We start from the raw sequence: 25,908 nt of genomic DNA on the forward strand, positions 1-25,908 counted from the left end.
AGATTTTTGTTTAAATCTAAGCATGGTAAAATGAATGTTTCACCAAATCACACTGCAGTACTTTTGTTCATAACAAAGCTGAAATGTTGCAAGTTGTTGTCTCACATTTTGTGTGTGCAAGAGTATTCGTGTGTTGATGAAGTTTTTTGAGCAATTGAGAGGTGCCATCTCAGGATTTGAAAGTGTACCCATAGTACATAGTTGTAAGCAAGCAGTGCCTTGTTTTGCTTACCAATAAAATCCAAAATGTTTGGAGTTACACACTTACTTTTGTCAAGCACCTTTGTTAGTTTTTTCTTCCCGAAGATGCTAGGTGATGCAGTTGTTTATTAGCTCACTGAGCCGCTTGTTCTGTGGTGTGCAAATGCTTTGTTAACATTCTAGGCAATACCATCTGTGCGGCCTCTAATCAAGGCATTGGTGTTCTGCTCTGTTCTGAATTTATATGATCCTCTGGTATCGTGGTGTTGACACTTCTGGTTCTGTTTCTTGTTGGCTTGGCGAGCTGACAAACAACTGCATCCAAAATCCGAGCCACAAATTTTTGTGAAGATGCTGGGTAATGTCCTTGTAACCATCATGAGGGCCTAGAAACTATGCTGCCCGCTTTGATGTATAATCCTAGTCATTTGACTGTTGCCAGCGGCTGAAGAATCATTCTTCAAAAAGTTTAATTAGCTTTGGTCATCATTACAGGAATGTACTTGACTTTGAGATATTTCTCTGGTTGAATTAACTAACATGATTTACAATCCTTGCAATTCTTTCTACTGAGCACTAATGCACCTTCTTCAGTGCAATTGCTTCTGTAGCCACCAGATATAAATTTGATTACAATAAATGTTCCATCCTAGAAAGTGGTGGAATTTGGGTCATGTTCTTCCTACATTAAATTCCTATCTATCACACTTTTGTCCATTCATTCAACCGATGTATACCCCCTTGCAGATTCCTTACATCCGCATTACAGTGCACCCTGCCACCTATGTTTGTATGATTGGCAAATTTGGATCCATATGCTCGGGCTTTCCTCCAAGTCAGTAATATAGGTAATAAATCTTTAAGGCCAGAGGACTGATCAATGTATCACTTCACTTGTTACATCTTTCCAATCTGAAAAAGACCAGTAAATCCCAACTTTGTCTTCTGGGTGTTAACCAATCATCAATCCATGCTAATATATTACTCCAAATACTGTGAACTCCAGTCTTGTGCAATAACTTTTTATCTGGTGCCTTTATTGAATGCCCTCTAGAAATCCAAATACAATGTATCTACAGGTTCCCCTTTATCAACTCAATCTGTTTTCTCCTCAAAGAAATTGAGCAGCTTTGTCCAACATGATTTCCTTTCACAAAACCATGCTGACAATATTTGGATGCATTAACTTTTCTAAATGTCTTGCTCTTTCTTCCTTAATATACTCCAGCAGTTCACCATGACAGATGTTAGGCTAACTGGTTTTTAGTTTCCCAGTTTCTGTCTTCCTCACTTCGTGTGCAGTGGCATCACATTGGCAGTTTTCCAATCTCCTGGAACTCTACTGGAATCTAGTGATTCCAGGAATGAAGATGCTTCTTAAGAAAAAAACTGAATTTACAATGAGGCATACATGCAGCTCTTTAAACATATGACAAATAGTTACCTTAGCAAGTGTAAGGAGTGTATGAGCAAGATGTGTGTGTCATTGCAAGTATGTGTGTGCAAGTGTGAAGTGTGTTTGTGCGTGTATGTTAATTTACAATAATCTGCATCCAAGTACAAGAGATTGCAAGCTCTGTGTGTGTATATGAAAGACAACCTGTGATCTCAAGAATGTGTGTGTGTGTGTGTGTGTGTGTGTGTGTGTGTGTGTGTATACAAGTTGTGTGAGTACAAATCTACAAGTGTGAGCATGTGCACATGTGTGCAAGCTTGAGAAGGTGTGAGATGTGTGTGTGTGCGCGTGAGAGTCACAAAAATGCAGTTTTGGAACCACTGGTTGAATATGATATGACGGTGATTTATTGTAAACATAATTGCTGTGCGAATAGGGTTACTATGTGGAGTTCCTCTGAGCTCTCTCAGGAAACTCTGCTATTCAAACATTGAAAGTTGTAATCATATATTATCACGCTGGAATTCCCAGTGTGTAGATTTCCATAGAACTAATAACTGAAATGAGATATTAAAGCAATTTTTCTTATTTATTGTCATAAATGTGCACTCCTGGCAGTTGCTGTGTGCTGCTAAAAACTGCATTTAATGAATTTTTGAAGTCTGTGGGCGTCTATTAGCTGATTATAGTTTGAAGTGAATGACCAGCTTCAGTCCTCCTAAATGGATTCTGTCTGATTAATGATTGATTTGGGCTGTGATTGCTGTATCCCTCAGGCTACAGGTCAATAGGGACATGGAGAACAGACAAGAAAGAAGCAAAGCTGTGTTCCAGTGGACTGGAGGGCTGCTCTCAATGGAAGGCTGTATACAGCAAGGGCATTCTAACAGCAGCTCTTCTACTCGGCTTGACTGGTTACCATGTCAAAGGTGACTAGGCCTCACCAAGGGGCAGTTGCTGAACTGTGCCTCTCCTCAACCAGACCTGCAACAATGGAGCAGACCAAGAACAGTGCTTTCTGACACCAATGCTCCCTTTTTACAGCTTGCAATTGAAAGAATTTTCTGCACACCCAGCGCTGAATGTTGGAGAGGCAGTCTGATAATTTAACAGTAATGACGGATTTGGGAGAGGTGGAGGTGAGGTTGAATGTTGTCAGTGTACATGTGAAAGCTAACATTATACTGTTGCTTGGATCCCCTGGGTCCTTACCTTTTTGGGGCAAGCCTTCCATGTGGGCCTTTTGTCAAAAACCTTTCTGAAGTCCATGTAAATCCCATCAATTGCACGACCCTCATCAATATATTTAGCCATCTTTTTAAAAAACTCAATTAAGTTACACTGACATCTCATTCTAACAAATCTGTACTGATTATCCCTGCCCTTCCAAAAATATTGATTAATCCTGTCCCTCAGAAAGCTTTCCAGTAATTTCCTACAAGTGACGTCAAATTAACTGGTCTATAATTACCTGGCCCATCCCTGTTGTCCTTCTTGAACGAAGGAACCACATTAGCTATTCCCCAGTCATCTAGCACTTCACTTGTGGTAAGTGAAGTATTAAATATCTCCACCAGAACCCCAGCAATCCCCTCCTTTGTCTCCTATAGCAGCCGAGGTACAACTTGTGGAGATTTATGTAGCTTTATGCCTGCTAAAACGTCTCATACCGTCTTCTTAAGGTGTTAATCTTAACATGTTCTGGAACCTCCCCTGTGGCAAGTCCTCCTTGGGTCTTTGCCTCCTAACTCCCCAGAATCTGTCCACTGTCAACAAGGGAGGTGTCAGGAATGCGATGGATCTCTCTCCCTTTTCTGGATGAGTGCAGCTCCAACACTCACGCTCAACACCGTTTACAGAAAAACCTGCTTGATTGGCAGCCCATTCACCCTTTTCACTCACTTCACTGCTGACACACAGTGGCTGGTAATGTGCACCATGCATCAGGGTCACTGTAGTAACTCATCAAAAGCACCTTCCAAACCCAGGGCCTCGATACGCAGGCAAGGACAGAAGATACATGAAAACATCGCTGCCTGCAATTTCCCCTCTTGGGCATGCACCTTCCTTCACAGTTGCTAGTTTAAAATACTGAATCTCCCTTCCTAACAGAACTGTGGGTGTACCTAATCCCTGTCAATCACTGTGTTCTACAAGGCAGCTCACCACCACCTTCTCAAATGCAATTGGGAAGGGCGAGAAATGCTGGCCCAGCCTATGTCACCCCGGCCCATGGGTAAATTAAAAACAGTAATATACTGAGTACAAGTAGATTGCAAAAAATGAAATGAGTGAAAACAGATTATGGAAGGGCCAGGGCTCTTGTAGGGCAGGAGTATTTGTCCCCATCCCTAAGCAAAGAGGCACAGGTTCAAGTTCTAGTCCTGGCCCAGACAACTATAATCTAGACACTTCTGAGCAGGTTGGTCTGTAAGTATCTGTAAGGGATAATGGAAAGGCATTAGAGGAGGAAGTGGTGTGGACAGCAGTGTGAAGGGCTACAGATTTTCTGAAAAGGGTGAAGACAGAAGGTTTGCGATTGTTTCAGACAAACCGGGTCCCCTTATGGCAGTAGTCAGTTGGTCTAAGGGTATGTTTCCTCCTTTAGGGATTGAGTATTGATTGCTTGCCTTTGGTTTTGGGCCCTCTTATAATGTAGTGATTGTGTCCCTATTCTTGGACCAAGAGACCCGGTTCAAGTCCTGCTCCAGAGGTGTGTAATAACATCTCTGAGCAGGTTGATTAGATACATGTGTTCTTCAGAAAACCAGGGTGTCCTTTCAGTCATTTTAGAACTTCAAATCACGTTGATTATTTATCACAGTTTCTTCAAGCAAATATATATTTATTCCGTCATTATATCTGCTGTCAGTCAGGAAGAAATGCTTAAAATTCAACAATCATGTTTTCAGAAGCAATTGAGATAGGTACCTGAGACTAAGAATGAAATGCCTTGTTTACAATTACTATAAATGCTGGGCACTCTTAAAAATGTTGGCATTTCTTTTAAAAATTGGAAGTACTGTGGATGTTGTAAATCAAACAAAAACAAATTGCTCCAAAAGCTCAGCAGGTCTGGCGGCATCTGTGAAGAGAAATCAAAGTTAACATTTCGGGTCCAGTGACCCTTCCTCAGAGGAAGTTTCTGAGGAAGCGTCATTGGACCTGAAACGTTAACTCTGATTTCTCTTCACAGGTGCTGCCACACTGAGCTTTTCTAGCAATTTCTATTTTTTGTGTTGCCTTTTCTTTTGCCCTGCAGAAAAAGAAAAATCCTCAATTTGTACAACGGACCAGAAGTAAAACTTAATTACATGATTCGCGATGGCGAGTATCTGAGCAATAATTCTTAACAAATGCCACTTTATATTTCTAATGCACAGGTAGGGCAGTTGAAGTCAACCATAAAACCTGTAGCTAGAATAAAACGCCAGAAGATGGCGTTGTTGTGAAAGGTTTTGCAAAGTAGTTGCCCAGCTTTTGTGGTCAGGGACTGGAGAGGCTGGTGCAGATGCAGGATGTTTTCTTCCATCGCAACTGGCCAAGTAGACCCTGACCACCCAGGTTTAGTCCCAGTCATCCGGAGGAATGTACAGCTCTGCACGAAGTAGGTCAATGACCTTCTCCGCTCTGCCGGTGTCAGTGCCACCATCTTCTCTCTGATGCCTCAAACTCAGCCTCTCTGTTTCTGTACTCACCTCTCATCAAGGCTTATGCTCTACCACTCTCACTATTGCTTGCAGCATCTTCCCCACTCACTGTTGTCCACCCCAACCCCGCTCCTCCCCATTAATACTGCACACCAGCAGCGCTGCCTACTCACCCCCCGCCATCATTAACAGTAATAGGTGCACCACCCACTTTCAGCTGCTGTAAGTAATGCCAGTCTTGTTCTCGTTCCTGGAAAAAAACAGCCCTCTGTAGGGTTGCAAAGAGGCCAAGATGGGTGGTGGGCTGCCTGATATTTGACTCTTCACCGCTTAGATGGAGTGGATGCCAATTATGACTGCCCTGAGTGGCTGACTTATGGTTTCCAAGATCTTGGATTGGTATCAATGGTTATCCTTGACATTCTGTGCCAGGGGTCCCCAAACGAAGACTGTCCCTCTTTACCTGACTGAGACCTGCTGACTACCATGACACGCTTCCTGCTAAATGCCAAAGGAAGACAGAAGTAGTATAAGTTTGGCAGCTCTGGCTGAGGGGACGAAGTGACAAAGCCAAGGCAAGGGATGCTGTGAGTGTTTAGATAGGCTCGGAGTGAGTGAGCATTGGCAGCAAGCAAAACGCTTGAAGATGCAGTCTGATCCAGTTCACGAGCTGGGTTTGTGTCCCTGAGTGCACAACGTCTCAATGTGCAGAAGTGTCAATGCAGATCAGAGATCACTGACACAAGATGGATACTGATGTCTCTGGACATAGGGTGTGTGCAGCAAGTGCTGACGGTGTGTGCCCTGAGATGTTGGAGGCCTTTTAGAGCAAGTGGTGAACTGAATTTGCCAGGTACATGCTTTGATTTCCATTTTGTTCAGTTTGTTTCGTAAGATCGGAAGCTGAGTATTAATGAGCTGCGTTAGTGCCTAATGAGAAGTTGCCTATCTGCTTGGCAAAAATAATAAGCGTCGGAGTAAGATGCTCCCACTGTCAAAATAGACATCATGGCATTTCTCACTCAATTCTGCCCTGAATCTTGTCCTAGCTCATGGCACACAGACCCCTGTAACATTCTGCTCTTTAATCAGGAACTGGGGAAACGATACAGGGGCATCCATATCTGGAGGAAGATAGTTGTCTGAGTGACTTCATTTTGGAAGTTTAATCATTTAATCTGTGCTTGCATTCAAAAAAAACTTACTGGAGTGCCTATGTTTTAACTGCTATTTTAACGCATGGGCATATAAAAGTGCAGTTCCTGCAGAAGGTTTTAACTGTCTGACTACAACATGAGCATTTTAGAGCCTGAATAGGAGTAGACCTTAAGTCTGTTCTGTACTTTACTTAGATCATGCCTAATCTGTTGCTCCGCTGTTTATCCCTTAGTGCCCTTAACTGACAAACATCTATGGACCTCTGTCTTGGAAATGTACTTTATTTGGGGAAAAAAAACTGCTTTCTGCATTTGTTCTTGTCTAGGCTGGTACCAGTTTTAAGCCAACAGCCCCTTATTCTGCATTGGGCCGTCAGAAACAACAGATCTTCTATATCTAACCACGTGGATCACTTTATCATGTTGAATACCTATTCCTCCCGATGAGGGTCTCTAATATGGCTTAATAGTTAGACTCAATCTTGCCTAAATGATAACTGAGAAAAAAAGGCAAAATCCTGCTGATTCTGGAAGTCTAGAACTGAAAAGAGGAGAAAATGATGGAAAAACTCGGCAGGTCTGGCAGTATCTGTGGAGAGAGAAACAGGGTTCGCGTTTTAGTGCAGTGTGACTCCTCTTTGCGATATCAGAGTTCGAAGCAGTCATACCAGTCTTGAAATGTCAAATCTGTTTCTGTCTCCACAAATGCTGCCAGACCTGCTGAGTTTCTCCATCAATTGCGGAAGATGTTCGTGGTAACAGAAATAAAAACAAGTGCAGCAGAGAAAAACCATTTGATGTTTCAAGCCCAGTGAAGCAGGGTGATTGGGCTCCAAACATTAACTCTGTTTTTTACTCTGCACAGAAGCTTTTAGACCTGAATTTTTATAGCAATGTCTGTTTTCATTTCACATTTCCAGCATCTGCAGTCTTTTGTTTTATTGAATGGTTGAGGTCCAAATTTTCCAGAGTTCAGAATTGGCTTTTTCTTGTATCGCTTTCCAAACTTTAATGTAATTCCATTTGAGTTGAGTAACTCCTTTATCATAAATTAGCATTCGTTCATTGGTCCAGCCACAGTACATTTATTCAGAACAAAAGAAATGGAGGTTATTTACAACAGCATTGGAACCTTACTGCCCACTTTTGTTTGGAAGATGTGTGCGGAAAAATTGCTTTCCATTTCACTTGCTGTACAAAAGTGCTAAATACTAGTAAAATTTATCTGTTCTCTAGAAAGCTTAAAGATGTAGAAAGGCTGCAGAAATATGGACTCGTTGGGCCGAAGGGCCTGTTTCCACACTGTAGGGATTCTACCTGTCTATTTACCTACCTATGCCAGCATGGTAAGTGTGCAGTTTGAGGGAGATGATATTATACTCTTCTGGATTTGAAGATGCAAAAGGCATACTCGTACTGATACCAAGAGACTTTGGCTGCATGACATGGACTGCAAACTATCAGAATTCATGGTGAGGCTGTTGCATGTCAGCAGTAAATGCAGTTACTTTCAATGGGGATTAATTTGTACATTTGTTCATGCAGTACTTGTTTGTGCTGACAGATGGTGCTGCTGCACTATATAACTTAAAATAACCACGCAAACGTTACGCAGGACTGAGTTTCTGTCCCTTCATAGGGAAAAGAATGCCATCATGCTTTATTTCTTTGACCACTTGTGAAGCTGATGATTCAACCTTTTTCCACAAATATTTTCCTCCAACCATTAAAAGTACTAGATGTTGAACTGTTTTCCTGCCACCTCTGTCCCTGTATTCACTTCTTTGGGCAGGGATTCCCACCCCACCCCCATTTCACTGATTTTAGAGGCAGCACGGCGGCTGAGTGGTTAGCACTGCTGCCTCACAGTGCCAGGGACCCAGGTTCAATTCCAGCCTCGGGTAACTTTGTGTGGAGTTTGCACATTCTCCCCGTGTCTGTGTGGGTTTCCTCCGGGTGCTCCAGTTTCGTCTCTCAGTCCAAAGATGTGCAGGCTGGTGGATTGGCCATGCTAAATTGCCCCCAGTGTTCAGGATGTGTCGGTTAGTTGGATTGGCCATGGGAAATTCAGGGTTGTGAGGATAGGGTGGGTGGAGGCGAGTTGGGGTGTGATGCTGTTCAGAGAGTTGGTGCAGGCTTGTTGGGCCAAAAGGCCTGCTTCCACATTTCAGGGATTCTGATTCCTTCACCCACCTCCACTTGGAGCCTTGCCCCTGGACTCTTACATGCCCTTGATCTCTTCATTGACAATGTGTCATCGGCTGCCTTAGTTTCTCTGTTTCACTTGTCCCCTCTAACCTGACCCTTCTGAAATTGTTGCAACTGAATTGCTGAAATAGGTCCATCCCTGACTTTGTTTTCAAACCTGCTGACAAAGATGGTGCTGTTGTAACCTGGTGCACTGATCATTACCTTGTGGACACTCAGTGCCACTGTCACACACTTCTTTCTATTTCCTCTGGACCACGACCCCATATCCCAACATCAGGCCATTGTTGCCAGGACTGTCACCAACCTCATTACCTCCAGAGATCCCTCCACCCACTCCACCTCCCACTCTTGTAGTCTCCCAACTCCCAACAGCCACTTCTACCACCTTCCCAAAATCCTCAAACCAGACTGCCCCACAATTCAGCCTGTTCCTGACCAACCAAGCTCACTTCCTCCTACTATTTTCTTCCATTCTGCCTCCACTTGCCCAGACCCTGCCCACCTACATCTACGATTCCTCTGATGTCTTTCCACCATATTGACAATTGTCAGTTCCCTGGCCATAACTGTTCACCATGGATGTGCAGTCCACCTATACCTCTGTGCCCCACCAGGATGGTCTGCGAGCCCTTGGCGGCTTCCTCGACCAGAGGTTGGATCAGTCCCCATGCACCACTACTCTCCTCTGCTTGGCTGAACTTGTTCTTTCACTGAACAATTTCTCCTTTAATTAATCTCATTTCTGCCAAGTCAGAGGAGTGGCAATGGGCACCCACGTGGGAACCAGTCACGCCTGCCTCGCTATGGGGTATGTGGAACAATCCTACACTACACTGGCCCCTCCCTTTACTCAGTACGTCAATGGTGCTTTGGTGCTGCTTCATGCTCCTGCCTGGACCTTGAAAAATTTGTTCATTTTGTCTCCAATTTCCACCCCTCTATAACTTGCACATTGTCTATTCCTGACACATGCCGTCCTCTCCGTGACCTCTCCCTCTCTCTTTCTGGGAATAAACTGTCCACTGCCATCCATTACAAAGTCACTGACTCCCATAGATATCTTTCCTACGGCTTGTCACACCCCATGGCCTGTACGGACTCCATTCCATTCTCCCAGTTCCTTCAATTACGTCACATCTGTTCAGATGATGCCACCTTCCAAAGCAACACTGCTGATGTGGCTTCCTTCTTTCATAACAGGGTTTCCTGCCCACTGTGGTTAACAGGGCCCTTAAACATGTCCAGCCTATCACCCGCCTTTGCTCCTTCCCATCACTCACAACAGTGTGATCAAGTCCCCCTTGTTCTTACTTTTCATCCCACCGGCCTCCATATTCAAAGGATCATTCTACACTATTTCAGACAACTCCAGCAGAACACCACCACCAAACGTGTCTTCCCCCTGCTCCCCCTGTCTGCATTCTGCAGGGATCATTCCCTCAGGGACACTAGTCCATTCATCAACCACTAGAACCGTCCTCATTCCCCACGGCACCTTCCCATGCAATCACAGAAAGTGCAACTTCTGCCCCTTCACCACCTCCCTGCTCACCATGCAAGGGCACAAACAGTCTTGCCAGGTGAAGCAGCATTTCACCTGTACCTCCTCCCACCTTGTGTATTGTATTTGCTGCAACAAACGTGGTCTACTAAACATTGGAGAAACTGAACGCAGACTAGGCAACCACTTGGCAGAACACCTCCAGTCTGTGCACAAGCAGGACCCCAACCTTCTGGTGGCTGGTCATTTTAATATAAGCATCCAGCTTGCATGCCCGCATGTCTGTCCTCGACATGCTGCAGTGTTCCAGTGAATCACAGCACAAACTGGAGGAACAACATCTCACCTTCAGACTAGACACTTTTACAGCCTTCTGGACTTAATATTGAGTCACCTTCAAATCGCGAACAATTTCTTTCCTTTCTTTTAGTTTTACCTTTTACATTCTCCACCACCATGCCCTCTCTCTCCCCTCCCCCTCCCCTCCCCGTGCTTCAGCTGGACTGTCTGTTCTTTTAAATCTGGAAGTTAGACACAACATTGTTTTGCTATTCTCACATTCTGATCACTTAACCTGAGCTATTAACATCTTTTCTCTCCCCCAGCACTCTACACCCCCACCCATAATGATAGCATAAAGACTGCCCCCTCCACACTTCACTCCAGCTCTGATGAAGAGTCATCCAGATTTGAAACTTGCTGTCTCTCCAGGGATGCTGTCTGACTCACTGTGATCTCCAGCATTTGTTGTTTTCAGTACAGATTCCAGAACTGCAGTACTTTGCTCCTAAAAAAGTATTTGTCTCCAGATTGGCTGAGATTGATCAGAGATCCCGAGCCAAAATGTTCAGCCACCCAACTTCACATGGGGGGAGATACACCTACTGTGATGCTGGAATGACCTGGGTTCCCTGACCCTTCCCACCACACACAGATGGATGACGTTCCTTCTCACCAGCACAATTCATGGAAATGTTGCCAAGGAAACTAGAAAGAAACCCCTTCTCTTTGAACATTGTTGTGAGATCTTTGCCTCCACTTGAAGTAAATTGAGGCCTTGATTTAATGTTTCTTATGGAACAAAGTGACTTGACAGTAGATCACGGTGTGTGTATTGTAACAGTATTGTAGGATGGCATAAAAACAAAGTTTCTGGAAAAGCTCAGCAGGTCTGGCAGCATCTGTGGAGGAGAAAACAGAGTTAATGTTTCTGTTCCAGTGACCCTTCCTCATAACTCAAGAACATAGAATGGCATGTCACCCTTTGTATATAAGCCATTACTCATTTTCTAAAATAGCCAATTCAATCAGATCTGCGAACACTATTTAGCTGATACTGGGACCTGAATTAATTGCAGTTTAGGAGAAATCTTCAGAGGTTAGATAAGGAAGGGAATGTTCATCCTGTTGAGCAGGAGTTGCTCAGACAGGGTGGGACTGGATGGACAAATCGTTATTGGGCAGATAAGAACCTGGCACATAAAAAGCTGAAGTTCACTGGGACAGGGCAGAGAAACCATAAGCAAAGTTTATAACAGGCATGAGGTATTTAGGGAAGGATAGTTATTGGCTAAGGTAGTGTAAGCTTAAGTAGACATGCCATTTCTTTACATTTCTTATCTGAATACATTTATTTCCTCCTTAGGGGTTCTAATTTTTTTAGGCGAAAAATAAATAATTCAAAAGTGATGGAGGGATCATTTTTGTTCAAATTTCAAATAAACATCAACATGAATGTAAATTAATGTATAAAGTCATTTTGATATTCCAGAACATTCCTAATGAGATGTTATTTTTTAAGCAATTGCTGAGAACCTTATATCTGCTTTGTGTTAGAGTCTAATAAAGAGCATTTGTGAACACAGTGTTCATAATAGTTAGTAAGGGAAATTCTAGTAAGTGACTGTCATACTGATCATAAATGTGGCAAATAATAGAGAGCCTGAGTAACACAGTAGATTAAACACTGACTTTTAAGCACTGGCATCTACTCAAAATCCTGATTAGACAAATAAAGGTTTCCTCTGTCTTGAATAAATTAATTAGAAAAGTTGCACAAAGTAATACTAATGGATCCCACTACATAATATTAAAAGAAATCCTTGCATTTATGTGGATCTGTATCATGTAGCTTAGAAATGTCCTAAAAGACTTCAAGTATCATGAATTGTCTTGAAATGAAGCCACTGTTATGTAGGTACAATGTGGCAGGATTTTCCAATAGAAACATCACACAATCAGCAACATGAGTTCATCTTTCTCAAGGATAAAACTGGGTGAAGCATGTTGCTCAGGACACCAGGAGCTACATGTTCCTCAAATCCATCCCAGGGGTTGGAGCTTATGGTAATAGGACAGTATATTAGCATGTTTTGAGGATTGGTGAATACATAGAAGGTGGAGAGTCCGGTCTTTTTCAGGTTGGAAAGGCACAACTAGTGGAATGCCACAGGATCAGTCCTAGAGCTCTAATTACGGACAGAGATCCCAGAAAGTGCATGATAAAGGGATGTGGAAGTTCTTGTGCATGAAATATTAAAAAAAGAAAATTGACATGTAGGTGTAGCCAATAATTGGAAGGCAAATGAAAGTTTGGCCTTTTTAGTAGATGGTTGGAGTTTAACTAAAGGGAAGCCTTGTTACAACTGTACAGGGTGTTGGTGAAGCTGCTCCTGGAGCACTATGTACAGTTTTGGTCCTTGTAATTAAGAAAAGATATACTGATACTGGAAGCTATTCAAAAGTGATTCACCTTTATTCATTGGAGCTTAGAAGAATGAGGGTGATGTTACTGAAACAGCAAGATTTTGCAGGGAAACAAGAACAGAAGTTGCTGGAAAAGCTGAGCAGGTCTGGTAGCTTCTGTGAAGAGAAATCAGAGTTAACACTGCAGATCTGTTCACCCTTCCTCAGAACTGATGGTAGCTAGGAAAATGTCAATTTATATGCAGAAAGTAGGGTGTCGGGGGGGAGGGGATAAGGAGTAAACGATAGTTGGGGATAGAGCCAAAAGAGAAAGAAGAACAGTCGAGCAGTCGAAGGAGTGGATGACGATCTGCCTGTGTGAGTGAATGGTTGTTAGGGGAGACTGTTAGTGACTGAACAATAGGTTCAAACAAAAGGGCAGGCTAAGTGATAACAAGGCCCTGGTATGTGGGGTTACGAGTGGGACATGGGAGAGTTTAAGCCCTAAAATTATTGAACTCAACATAGAATCTGGAGGGCTGCAGGAATCCCCAAGCAGAAAACGAGGTATTGTTCTTCCAGCTTGTGCTGACCTTTGGGGGAGCACTGCAGCAAGCTGGAGACAGAGATTTTGGCCAGGGAATGGGATGGTGTGTTGAAATGGCAGGCAATTGGAAGATTAGGGTCTTTTTATGCGGGCAGAATGTAGGTGTCCTGCGAAGCAGTCACCCAGTCTATGCTTTGTTTGCCTGATGTAGAAGAGACCACATTGTGACAATTGCAGGTGAAGTGCTGCTTCACCTGGAAGGTACGTTTGGGCCCTTGGTAGGTAAAGACATGGGAAACGCTATCACGTGAAAGGAGAGAAGGGGACGGTGAGGTTGGAAGTGTGAGAGATGGGTCAGATCCAATTGAGGGCCCTGTTGACAACGGAGCTGTGGAATCCTCGGTTCAGGAAGAAGGTGGACATTGCAGAGGCTCCCTTGTCAAAGTTGGCCTCATCAGAACATATGCGATGGAGCCTTAGTAGAAAGCACAGTATGAAGATGTATAGTCCAGGGAGCTGTGGGAGTCAGTGGGTTTAGAGTGGAGAGAGGAGGGTGCCTACTTCTTCAACCGGGAACCCAACCCTCCTTCCACTGACCCCTTCACCCGCTTCCAACACAAGTCCTCCTCCTGGACACCACCCCCAGGCCTCCTACCCTCCCTCGACCTCTTCATCTCCAACTGCCGTCGAGACATCAACCGCCTCAACCTCTCCACCCCTCTCACCCACTCCAACCTCTTCCCCCGCAGAACGGGCAGCCCTCCGCTCCAACCCCAACCTCACCATCAAACCCGCAGACAAGGGTGGCGCAGTGGTAGTATGGCGCACTGACCTCTACATCGCCGAGGCCAGACGCCAACTCTCCGACACCACCTCCTACCGCCTCCTCGATCATGACCACACACCCGAGCACCAAACCATCATCTCCAACACCATTCATGACCTCATCACCTCGGGGGACCTCACACCCACAGCCTCCAACCTCATTGTTCCCCAACCCCGCACGGCCCGTTTCTATCTCCTTCCCAAAATCCACAAACCTGCCTGCCCTGGTCGACCCATCATCTCAGCCTGCTCCTGCCCCACCGAACTCATCTCCACCTATCTGGACTCCATTTTCTCCCCTTTGGTCCAGGAACTCCCCACCTATGTCCGTGACACCACCCACGCCCTCCACCTCCTCCAGGACTTCCAATTCCCTGGCCCCCAACACCTCATATTCACCATGGACGTCCAGTCCCTGTACACCTGCATTCCGCATGCAGATGGCCTCAAGGCCCTCCGCTTCTTCCTGTCCCGCAGGCCCGACCAGGCCCCCTCCACCGACACTCTCATCCGCCTAGCTGAACTCGTCCTCACACTCAACAACTTCTCTTTTGACTCCTCCCACTTCCTACAGACTAAGGTGGTGGCCATGGGCACCCGCATGGGCCCCAGCTATGCCTGCCTCTTTGTAGGTTACGTGGAACAGTCCCTCTTCCGCACCTACACAGGCCCCAAACCCCACCTCTTCCTCCGGTACATTGATGACTGTATCGGCGCCGCCTCTTGCTCCCCAGAGGAGCTCGAACAGTTCATCCACTTCACCAACACCTTCCACCCCAACCTTCAGTTCACCTGGGCCATCTCCAGCACATCCCTCACCTTCCTGGACCTCTCAGTCTCCATCTCAGGCAACCAGCTTGTAACTGATGTCCATTTCAAGCCCACCGACTCCCACAGCTACCTAGAATACACCTCCTCCCACCCACCCTCCTGCAAAAATTCCATCCCCTATTCCCAATTCCTCCGCCTCCGCCGCATCTGCTCCCACGATAAGACATTCCACTCCCGCACATCCCAGATGTCCAAGTTCTTTAAGGACCGCAACTTTCCCCCCACGGTGATTGAGAACGCCCTTGACCGCGTCTCCCGCATTTCCCGCGACACATCCCTCACACCCCGCCCCCGCCACAACCGCCCCAAGAGGATCCCCCTCGTTCTCACACACCACCCTACCAACCTCCGGATACAACGCATTATCCTCCGACACTTCCGCCATTTACAATCCGACCCCACCACCCAAGACATTTTTCCATCCCCTCCCCTGTCTGCTTTCCGGAGAGACCACTCTCTCCGTGACTCCCTTGTTCGCTCCACACTGCCCTCCAACCCCACCACACCCGGCACCTTCCCCTGCAACCGCAGGAAATGCTACACTTGTCCCCACACCTCCTCCCTCACCCCCATCCCAGGCCCCAAGATGACATTCCACATTAAGCAGAGGTTCACCTGCACATCTGCCAATGTGGTATACTGCATCCACTGTACCCGGTGCGGCTTCCTCTACATTGGGGAAACCCAGCGGAGGCTTGGGGACCGCTTTGCAGAACACCTCCGCTCAGTTCGCAACAAACAACTGCACCTCCCAGTCGCAAACCATTTCCACTCCCCCTCCCATTCTCTTGATGACATGTCCATCATGGGCCTCCTGCACTGCCACAATGATGCCACCCGAAGGTTGCAGGAACAGCAACTCATATTCCGCCTGGGAACCCTGCAGCCTAATGGTATCAATGTGGACTTCACCAGTTTCAAAATCTCCCCTTCCCCTACTGCATCCCTAAACCAGCCCAGTTCATCCCCTCCCCCCACTGCACCACACAACCAGCCCAGCTCTTCCCCCCCACCCACTGCATCCCAAAACCAGTCCAACCTGTCTCTGCCTCCCTAACCGGTTCTTCCTCTCACCCATCCCTTCCTCCCACCCCAAGCCGCACCCCCCGCTACCTACTAACCTCATCCCACCTCCTTGACCTGTCCGTCTTCCCTGGACTGACCTATTCCCTCCCTACCTCCCCACCTACACCCTCTCCACCTATCTTCTTTACTCTCCATCTTCGGTCCGCCTCCCCCTCTCTCCTTATTTATTCCAGTTCCCTCCCCCCATCCCCCTCTCTGATGAAGGGTCTAGGCCCGAAACGTCAGCTTTTGTGCTCCTGAGATGCTGCTTGGCCTGCTGTGTTCATGCAGCCTCACATTTTATTATCTTGGTTTAGAGTGGATATTAGTGGCTAGTTGAGTCCCAGAAATGGAAACAAAGATTTTGAGGAAGGATTTCCAGACGGCATGTGATTAGTTGCCACATCTAATGTTACTGAGGATAATAAGAGCTCCTGGTGCGAGGGGAGCATGTTAGCAAAAATGGAAGATTGGCTGGCTGGTAGAAAACAGAATGCATAAACAGGGCTCTGTCTGATTGGCAGGATGTGATGAGTAGAGGCCTCCAGGGACTCAGAGTGCTGGTGCCTCAACATTTTATCATTTACATTGATGACAAAGGCATGGGAGCTAAATTTGCAGCCAACACCAAGATAGATAAGAAATTATGACATGAAGAAGTCATAAGGGAGTTGCAGACGGATATAGATAATTAAGTAGGTGGATAAAAAAAACTGGCAGATAGTGTATCATGTGGGAAAATGTGAAATATATGACCTGGTAGGAAGAACAAAAAATACCACTTAAAAGGAAAATGCCTGCACAATTCCAAGGTGCAGACTGCTTTGCATGTTCTGTGGCTTGGGTCACAAAAAGCTAGTATGCAGATAGAGCACATCAACGAGAAGGCCAGTAGGATATCCTCCTTTATTCCAGGAGAAATTCAACATAAAAGTAAAATTTATTTTTAAGTTGCCTGGGACAATAGTGAGACAACATTTTGATTACTATGTGCAGGTTTGGTCTACTGATGTAAGGAATGGTGCAAGTTTATTGGAGGTGGTTTACCGGAGGTTTATTAGATTGAGTTTTGGAAGGAGTGGGTTGTTTTATGAGCATAAGTTGGACTGGTTGGAATTGTTTCTGCTGGAGTTTAGAAGAATAATGTGTGGCTTGCTGGAAGTGTAGAAGATCCTGTGTGACCTTCATAAGGTGGATGTGTCTGCTTGTGAGTGAGTCCAGAATTAGGAAGCAATGTTTTAAAATTAGGAATTTTCCTTTTTAGGTCAGAGGTGAGTGTAGTGTTATTTTGGAGCTGTCTGCTCCAAATCAGTGGAAGTGGGTCATTAAATATATTTAAGGCAGGGGTGGATCGATTCTTCTTAGGCAAGGAACCGTAGAACACCAGGGGTAAATGAAAACATGAACAGATCAGCTATGATCTTGTTAAGTGGTGGACCAGCTTGGAGGGGTTGAATAGTCTACTGCAGCTGTAAATTTGTATGTCTGTATTTTCCCAGATCCAGGCAGCTGCTGACATGCAGCTTGTATATTTGGTTGGACAGTGCGCTGCTGGTCACCAACACTAGTTTGTGTATGACCAAGGGCCTGGATGTGGGCGCAGGAGGATAACAGCTGACAGCCTTTACTCCTGAACGCCAGCACCCTCTCCCTATGACCCTCAGCTGTGCGATCAACCGCACCTTTAACAATGTTTAACCTTGATCCTGGGATAGTGGGGGATATTGTACAGTGTGGTAGCTTGAACTGGATGAGGTTCAGAGATCCTCAGTCAGAAGAAAAGCCCACTGCTGTCTTTTTAACTTGTCTGATAGGCAGGAACTATGGCGGGCCTTCTTGCTAAGAGCCAGCATGGCTTCTCACTATTACTTAACGCAACGCACAAGATACCCACCAGAGTGAGAAGATTTTGCCTAGGGTCTTTCTGATTATGACCTGACTTCACTTTGCTATCTTATCCAAAGAATGGCATTTCTAAATTATCTGGCCTTTGTATTATCAAAGCGGACTATAGACTGTCATTTCTCAATACAAATAGAAGGTAGAGACTATGTTACATAGGGGAGAGGTCACTTATGAGGCAGTTTTCTTTTGTATGTGGACCATGGTGTACAGTCCTGAAATCACTTGTTGCTGACTCTGAAATAAAATTTTAAAAAGTTTTTCATTCTCTCACAGACCCAGCTTCATATGCATTAATAAATATTAATCAAGATATAAATTTTAAGAAGACCCAGCTCTACAGCATGATGACTTCAACTCTGCATTGTCATCATTTCACACACTTTACTCACCTTCTGGAAAGCACTGAGCATTCACCACAGAGAGCCCTTGTGTGAGGCATGCCTACAATTCTAAGTAACTCTCTTTGTTGCAGTTGCTGCCATTATGGTAAATGAGCTCAGAGTGGACATGTCCAGAATTCCAATTTGTTTCCTTTCATTCTTGGCACGTTCGCCTGCACTGCTAACAATGTTCTGTCAAGAATCTTAATCCATGTACAGCCCAAACATATCGAAGGGCGAGCTGACAGCCAAGGTTCTGTCTGAGGGCACTCAACTGTAGCAGCTGGATGACTGCTTCTTTGAGAGGAATGTAAACACTTCCCAATGTACCGGGAACTGAATCACCTCATTTCATGTTGCCAACTGGCCTGATCACAAGACTCCCCCATTGATCAGAGTGAGTTTCAAACAGGGTACCACAGGTTACTGTCACCTAGCCACATGACTAAGGAGAAACTGGTCATTACGCACAGAGTAGTGGAAGGTTTAAAGTGACAGACTAAAACCTGCTCAAGTTGTTTCTGATGATTTTGATGAATTTTGTAATAAATGGTACAATTAGCCATGCACTATATTGAAACTAACTCCTAAAGGAAGTACATGTTAAGACAAAAAAGTTACTTGTGCTTCCCTAGAATATTAGTAGGCAGCCCATTAATAGGAATATAATACTAGTTTTAAAAGTGAGTCTGTCACCGCTTCCTCTAATACCACTCGATTGTTGTTCTATCTTTTCTCACTCAAAATTATTTTAAAACTAAAACAGAACTATGATGAAGGAAATCTTCCAGATGGTGAAGAAGTAATTGTGCTAGAAGGTTTGTGACTGGAAAATGAATTTTCAGATGATGCTGTTCCCAAATGCCTGCTATCCTTGTCCCTGTGGGTGACAGAGGTCACCTGGGTTTAGAAGGTCCTATTTATAATGGGTCTTTGAAAGTTGCTGCAATGCATATTCTAGAAGGTATACACCACTGCTCTTATGCATCAGTGTGATAGTTTTGCGTTTTTAAGATTCTAGGTGGAATGTCAACCCAGCTAGACTTTTTAAAATTTTGACTTAGTGTCTCCATGGTTTCACCCCTCTCCATTTCCATAATTTCCTTCAGCCCGACAGAACTTGAAGAATTGCATTCTTTAATGCTGTGTTCTTGAATATCCTTCTTTTCCTTCTTTCAGAGTAACTTTGTACTGAATTACTTTCATATGAAGTATCTTGAGACTTTAAAGGGCTACATGTTCGGGTTGCTGTTGAACGGCAGATTGGATCTTTTGCGATGGGATGACATTTACCACCATGAAAGTTGAACAAAGGGAATGTGGAAATTCTGCACTCTGCTGCTGTGGAACGTGAGGGCCGGTATTTATGTGTGTAGGGGAGCAAAGATAACTCAAACTGTGGGAAATTTGAAAAGAGTTGCCACATGTGAGATCTTTGTGTGACTTTCTTTCACTTTTCTTTTCAGGTCCAAATATTTCCGTGGTAAGAAGGTCCTGGATGAATATGAGATCCGTTTAGAACAGGTCTGTGTACGGGATGCTACTTAGTTATGTCTACAACAAAGTCTTTTGAGTTTAGTCTCCTCTGAAACGTGCCCTTGCTGCAAAACGTTTAATTGGCTCAAACTCATCACATTGATAAAATTATTAGATCTATCACAGTGTGCTGGCTGTTTCATGAACCACTCAAGGATGACCCTGGCTGTCCAATGTGAATGATCCAGGGAGTGTTCAAGAAAACCTTCTAGTCTGTGCTATGATAATAAAATGTGAGGCTGGATGAACACAGCAGGCCAAGCAGCATCTCAGGAGCACAAAAGCTGACGTTTCAGGCCTAGACCCTTCATCAGACCGTCAGCTTTTGTGCTTCTGAGATGCTGCTGGGCCTGCTGTGTTCATCCAGCCTCACATTTTATTATCTTGGAATTCTCCAGCATCTGCAGTTCCCATTATCTCTAGTCTGTGCTATCTTTTTTTCTGTTTCTAGCCTTGACTAAATTGCCAAAGGCTTTGTGAAGAGTCAGTCTTTGCTGAATTGGACTTTACAAACCTTTTTAAAAGCACAGTTCAGTGAAGTTGAGGACTGGTCTCAAGGTAGGTTGATGAAAGGGTAACTATTTATGAGATGTTCACCTTCACTGTGTGTGTACATTGTGATGATAAATAGCATGTGTTGTAAGTTATAAGGGAGAGAGATGTTCATCTGAAGTTCCTTTGCAATAAAGCCTGGTGTTAAATGGTGTGACTGAGCTTGCCTTTGTTTCTAACTATTGTGCTTCAAATTTTTTATTCAAAACTACACCCGCCCAACCTCCCCCACCCCCAACCTCGAGTGTTTTTGTGTGGAATTCACTGTTTATTAACATGGGAGTGTGCTCTGTGCTTAATAAAGACATTTACTGCAATGAGATGAGATTTTGGATAATAGACTCGTATTTCCATCTATAATTGTGGAACAATTGTCAGGAATGTGGGTCCTGATTGCACCCAGGGATAGGGAGGGGATACAGGGGAAATCACAAGGTCTGAGTTTCATTAATTGACGTGAGGATAGGTTAGACTAGACTGGTGCAAGCAGTTACCATCTCCGTGCCTAGTTTGTACTGGGCCATGGAGACCAGTAGATGGTTTGTTTCTGCAGAAGAAAAGGATATGTAATGTCTGTGAAAGAGTGCAGACTGTTGGATGGGTGTCCTGTTTGTGCATATTGACTGGCATGGCTGAGACGAACATTCCTTGTTGAGAGAGTGAAAACATTATTTTACTCTGTACGTGAAGGGGTCGAGTGGTCAAGTGCTCAAAGCAGTCAGCCTTACACCTTACAGGCATATGTGCACAGCTCAGATACCATGCCGTCAGTGGGTCCTCATGCAGGTATGTATGGAGACATGGCACTGGTTGAGGACCTCATCACTAGCCTGCAGGAAGTGAAAGAGGCGAAGATAACTGTGAACAATCCAATGTATATAACAATCCACCCCTCCTACCCCAGTTTCACTCTCTTCCATCCTCTTCCATCGGGCAGAAGATATAAAAGTTTGGATGCATGAGAGAATATGATCAAGAACAACTTCTTCCTGCTGTTATCAGACTTTTCAATGGACCTCTCAAATGTTAACTCTGATTTCTCTCTGTGCACCTTCCCTACGGCTGTAACACTGTATTCTGCAATATGTTCTGCTAACCTGATGTACTTTGTATGGTACGATCTGCCTGTATAGCGCACAAAACAACATTTTTCACTATCTCGATACATGTATCAACATGTACGTGTATTCAAACTTTAATATCTTCTGGGAGAGAGTGCAAGACAGTATACCTGGGGTGAGAGGGGTCTTTGGTTGCTTTCCCAAGGCATCAAGAAGTATTGACAGAATCAGTAGATTAAAGCCTGGTTTGCATGATGGACTGGGCTGTGTTTGCAACTCTCTGTAGTTTGTTGTGGTCTTTGGAAGAGCAGTCGTCATACCATGCTGTGATGCGTCCATGTAGGCTGCTTCCTATGATGCATCAATAAAAACTTGTAAGAGTCCTTTGTGAGAATCCATGCTAAATTTCCTTAGCTTCCTGAGCAAGTAGAGATGCTGTTGTGCTTTCTTGACCATTGCGTCAATGTCCTGCTTCACCCACAAATTGCTGGTTGTCATTACTCCTGGGAACTTGATGCTCTCAACCATCTCCACCTCAGCTCCATTGATGCAGTTTTACTCTCTTCCATCCTCTTCCAAAGCCTTGGGACATTCTGTCTCAAGACTGTGTTTGTTTGCAACATTGTACACTTGGCCAAGCTCACTCTTTACTTCACACAGGGTGAGAAATAGACCACTGCCAGGACGGTAGAGGTGATCATGCGCAGCAGGTAGTAGGGATGGCATTTCACTGTAAAATATTCTAGGTCGGGAAAGCAGTAACTCATCAGGGTTGCCATGTCGGAGCACCAGGAGTTGTTGGTCAGGAAGCAGACATCACTGCCTCCTGCCTTGCCCAAGGATGTGGAGTGCTCTGGTTAACTGTGAAACTCTCAGGTTGTCAGGCATAGTCAGGTGTAGCACGAGTGAGCCATGTCACTAAAACAGACCACACAGCAGTCTCTCAATCCCCTTTGGAAGGTCAGTCTAGCTTCAAGTTCATCTATTTTATTCTCAATGGCTTGGACATGTGCCAGGAATATGCTTGGGAAGGTGTACTTGAAACCCCAAAGTTTCAGTCTCACCTGAAGTCCAGCACATCTTCCACATTTCCTGGGTAGGTGGCTATTCCTAGTAGATCCTAGATGTTGGAGAAGGATGCCTGCTGCCCTGGGAGGTAAGGTGTGTGCTCACGTTGGGGCCCTGGGAACCAAAAACAGCCTTGAGGGTTCTGAGGAGGGGTAGGTGTTATGGCTGATTCACTCAAACTTCCTCAAAATGGGGTTACCGTGGGGTCAGGGCTCGTTCCTGTGCTGGTTGGGCCTTGATTCCAGGTTTTCATGAGGTCAGCAAGTCCACTATGATCTGTAGTAGACAGCACAGCTAAACTTGATCTTGGAATGACCTCAGATGCAAAGAATCTTGAGGTCACAATGACTTCAATTTCTGGCAGGGCACAGCGAGCCAACTTTCTGTGAAAAACTTTTTGCTCAGCCATTGAGTGTAATTGACTGAGGGACACCGTCTCCTTGAAAACCCACAAACAGCTCTGACAGGGGTTGGATTTAGGGCTTTCACGTGGTGAGCTTCCCGCTTGTCACTGGATGAATACCAGCAGTGGTGGAATGAGGCTCGTTGACAGTCATTAGTTACTCACTTCAGGGGCTTAACTCGTGATGGGATAGGAGGGAGTCGATAAGCCTTGCCACTCTGGACTTGGTTGGGTAAGAGGTAGGGAGATCACAAGATCCCCAGCTGCCAATCTTCCACAGATCAAATACATCCCTTACACCGAACTTCAGGGATGACATTAGCATTTTGCCCCAAAAGTAGAAACCTAAACTCTCCTTTTATAGCCATGCACTGCCAGGAGAGTACTTGGCCCTGCTCTACCCGTGTGTTCATTTAACCAATCTTCCTGCAGCATGTACACTTTGGGTGGCATCCATGTGCCAATGGCTGATTTGTCCCTCTCCACCATGCTCTTTTTGTGAGCCCACATCTTTGCAGGGCATGGCTATGAATTTCTTCCCGTGTTTTCACCTTCATGCACCTGCTCTGTCCCTGATCTAAAATGAAAATCATGTGCCACATACTTAAAATGCAAAGCGGCTCTCCTCACTCTCTCAATGAAGCCATGGCCAATTTTTATTGGCTTTATTGTAAAATGAAGCAGGTTTCTGGAACCAACCTTTCTCCATCCTGATGAAACTTGCTGGGAGCTGGAATGGCAATGGGAAGCCAACGTGACAGCTCCTGCTGCCATCTTCAGTGACTATTGCTTCTGTTTCTATTTCCCAAGGTATCTGAAATCCTGCTGTATAGGTTCCTTCCTGGCATGCCTCTGATGAAGAATTTACAAACATTCAAACAAAGGCTGTGCTAATCGAGTGTTTGTGGTCAATGACGTGAAAGCATGCTTACCATCCTAGATTTTGGTAATTTCCACTTACTCTTCATTCTCACAATCTGCTATTTCTACAGAACGAGTTCAAAATCGATGTCTTTCACACAGATGTCTGCTGAACCTCATCTCTGTCTGTGGAACCTCCTTTGAACCTACATGTCAGCATGCAATCTCAAGTCTTCACCTCTCGTTCTCCTCCTTATATCATTCTTTGGTTCCACCTACTGTGACTAAGCAATTAAGTGATCTGGTTCATTACGTAAAATGGTTTCCGATATTTTTGTTAGCTCTCGGAAGAGCAAGGATTAATCAAGGAGAGTCAGCATGGCTTTGTCGGTAGATCATGTTTGGTAGATTTGGTTGAAGTTTTTGAGGAGCTGAATTGATGTGTAGATGATGATGCAGTGGATGGGGTCTGTGTTGACTTCGAAAAGGCTTTTGACAAGGTCTCACCTGGGGGACTGGTCAAGAAGTTAAGAGCCCATGGGATCCAGGGTAATTAGTCAAATTGGATCCAAAATTGGTTTGGTGGCAGGAAGCAGAAGGTTACGGTTCAAAGGTATTTTTAGCGACTGGAAGCCTCTGTTCAATGATATACCACAACATTAAGTGCTTTGCTATTTGTTGTGTGCATTAATGATTTGACTTGAGTGTAGGAGATATGAACGGCAAATTCACACATGACATGAAAGTTGGTGCTGTGCTAAGTAGTGAGGAGGAAAGCCTTAAACCACAACACCATATAGACAGGCTGGTTAAATGGGCTGAACAGTGGCAAATGGATTTTCATCCTCTAACGTGTGAGATGATGCATTTCGGGACGACGAAAGGCAAGGAAGTACATAATGAATGGTAGGACTCTAGGAAATAATGATAATAAGAGGGAATTGGTGTGTGTGTCCATAGATCTTTGAAGGCAACAGGACACGTAGATAAGATGATAAGAAGGTATAGGGGATACTTGGCCTTATTAGTGGGAGCATTGAACACAAGAGCAAAGAGCTTATAATTGAACTGTGTTTAACATGAGTTAGGGCATTGGCTGGTGTACCTTGTACAGTTCTAATTACTACACTGTAGGAAAGGTACAACTGCTGTAGAGAGGGTGCACAACATCCACCAAGATGTTATCTAGGCTGGGGCGATTTAGCTGTGAAGAGAAACTAGACAGACTGGGGTTGTTTTCCTTAGAGCAGAGAGGCTAAAGGAAGGGTTTATTGAAGTGCACAAAACAATGAGGGGCAGAGATAGGGAGAAGCTTTTCACATTTAGTAGAGGGGTGAGTAACCTGGAGGCAAGTTTTAAGGTAAGGAACAGGAGGTTTAGAGAAGAGTTAAGCAAAAACATTTTCATTCCTGGGTTTATGGGTATCTGGAACTCACTGCCTAAAATGTTGATACAGATAGTGACCCTCAAGATACTTTAAAACTATTTAGACACTTTGTAAACCTCGGCTGCATTATGTTATACTCAATCCCACTGAGCAGAATCTCCAAGGAGATCTCCTGACTCGCCCCTTGTTGTGCAGGATGTAAAGGCAGGTTGATGATCTTACCACTTTCTTCCAGGGAAGTAGCTGAATGCAAAAGCATGAGATGGAATCTGAACTGTGTTCTACAGCATTTTCAGTGCCTGATCTGGACAATCCAGTAGGGACTTTGTCCCAGTTGAAATTCCGGGGCCTAGTTGCTAAGGCAGCTGTAAAACTGCTGTTGCGAACTAAAGCTTCCTACTCAGTAAACTCACTGCCACTGACCACAGACAGTCATATATATTCACATTGCCCACTTCTAAGAAGATATTTTTGAAAAGTCCTTTCTTTTGGTTCAGTTAAATCAGGCAGCTCAGTGTACTAAATGGGTAATGGCACAAAGCCCTTTTTATCTGTGATTAATAGAATCCTGATCAAGACAGATTATTTCTTCACAAAGCACTCACTGTCTTTGTTTACAGGCTTCAACTGTGTATGGTGTCAGAAACCAGTTCGAATCAACAGATCCGTAACACAAACTAATTTCC

At 44.7% G+C, this 25,908-nt stretch overlaps 1 protein-coding gene across 2 annotated transcripts in view; it reads left to right on the top strand.

Annotated features, from left to right (window-relative positions):
• Positions 1-25,908, top strand: part of LOC125460689 (synapsin-3-like) — a 272,555-nt gene that overhangs the window by 63,279 nt on the left and 183,368 nt on the right. For both annotated transcript variants that reach the window (XM_059652410.1, XM_059652411.1), the window contains exon 3: positions 19,821-19,878. In XM_059652410.1, the coding sequence (XP_059508393.1) occupies positions 19,821-19,878 (58 nt within the window). The remainder of the gene's footprint in view (positions 1-19,820; positions 19,879-25,908) is intronic.

The sequence above is a fragment of the Stegostoma tigrinum genome, chromosome 18, assembly GCF_030684315.1.
Source record: "Stegostoma tigrinum isolate sSteTig4 chromosome 18, sSteTig4.hap1, whole genome shotgun sequence".
Classification (NCBI taxonomy): Eukaryota; Metazoa; Chordata; class Chondrichthyes; order Orectolobiformes; family Stegostomatidae; genus Stegostoma; species Stegostoma tigrinum.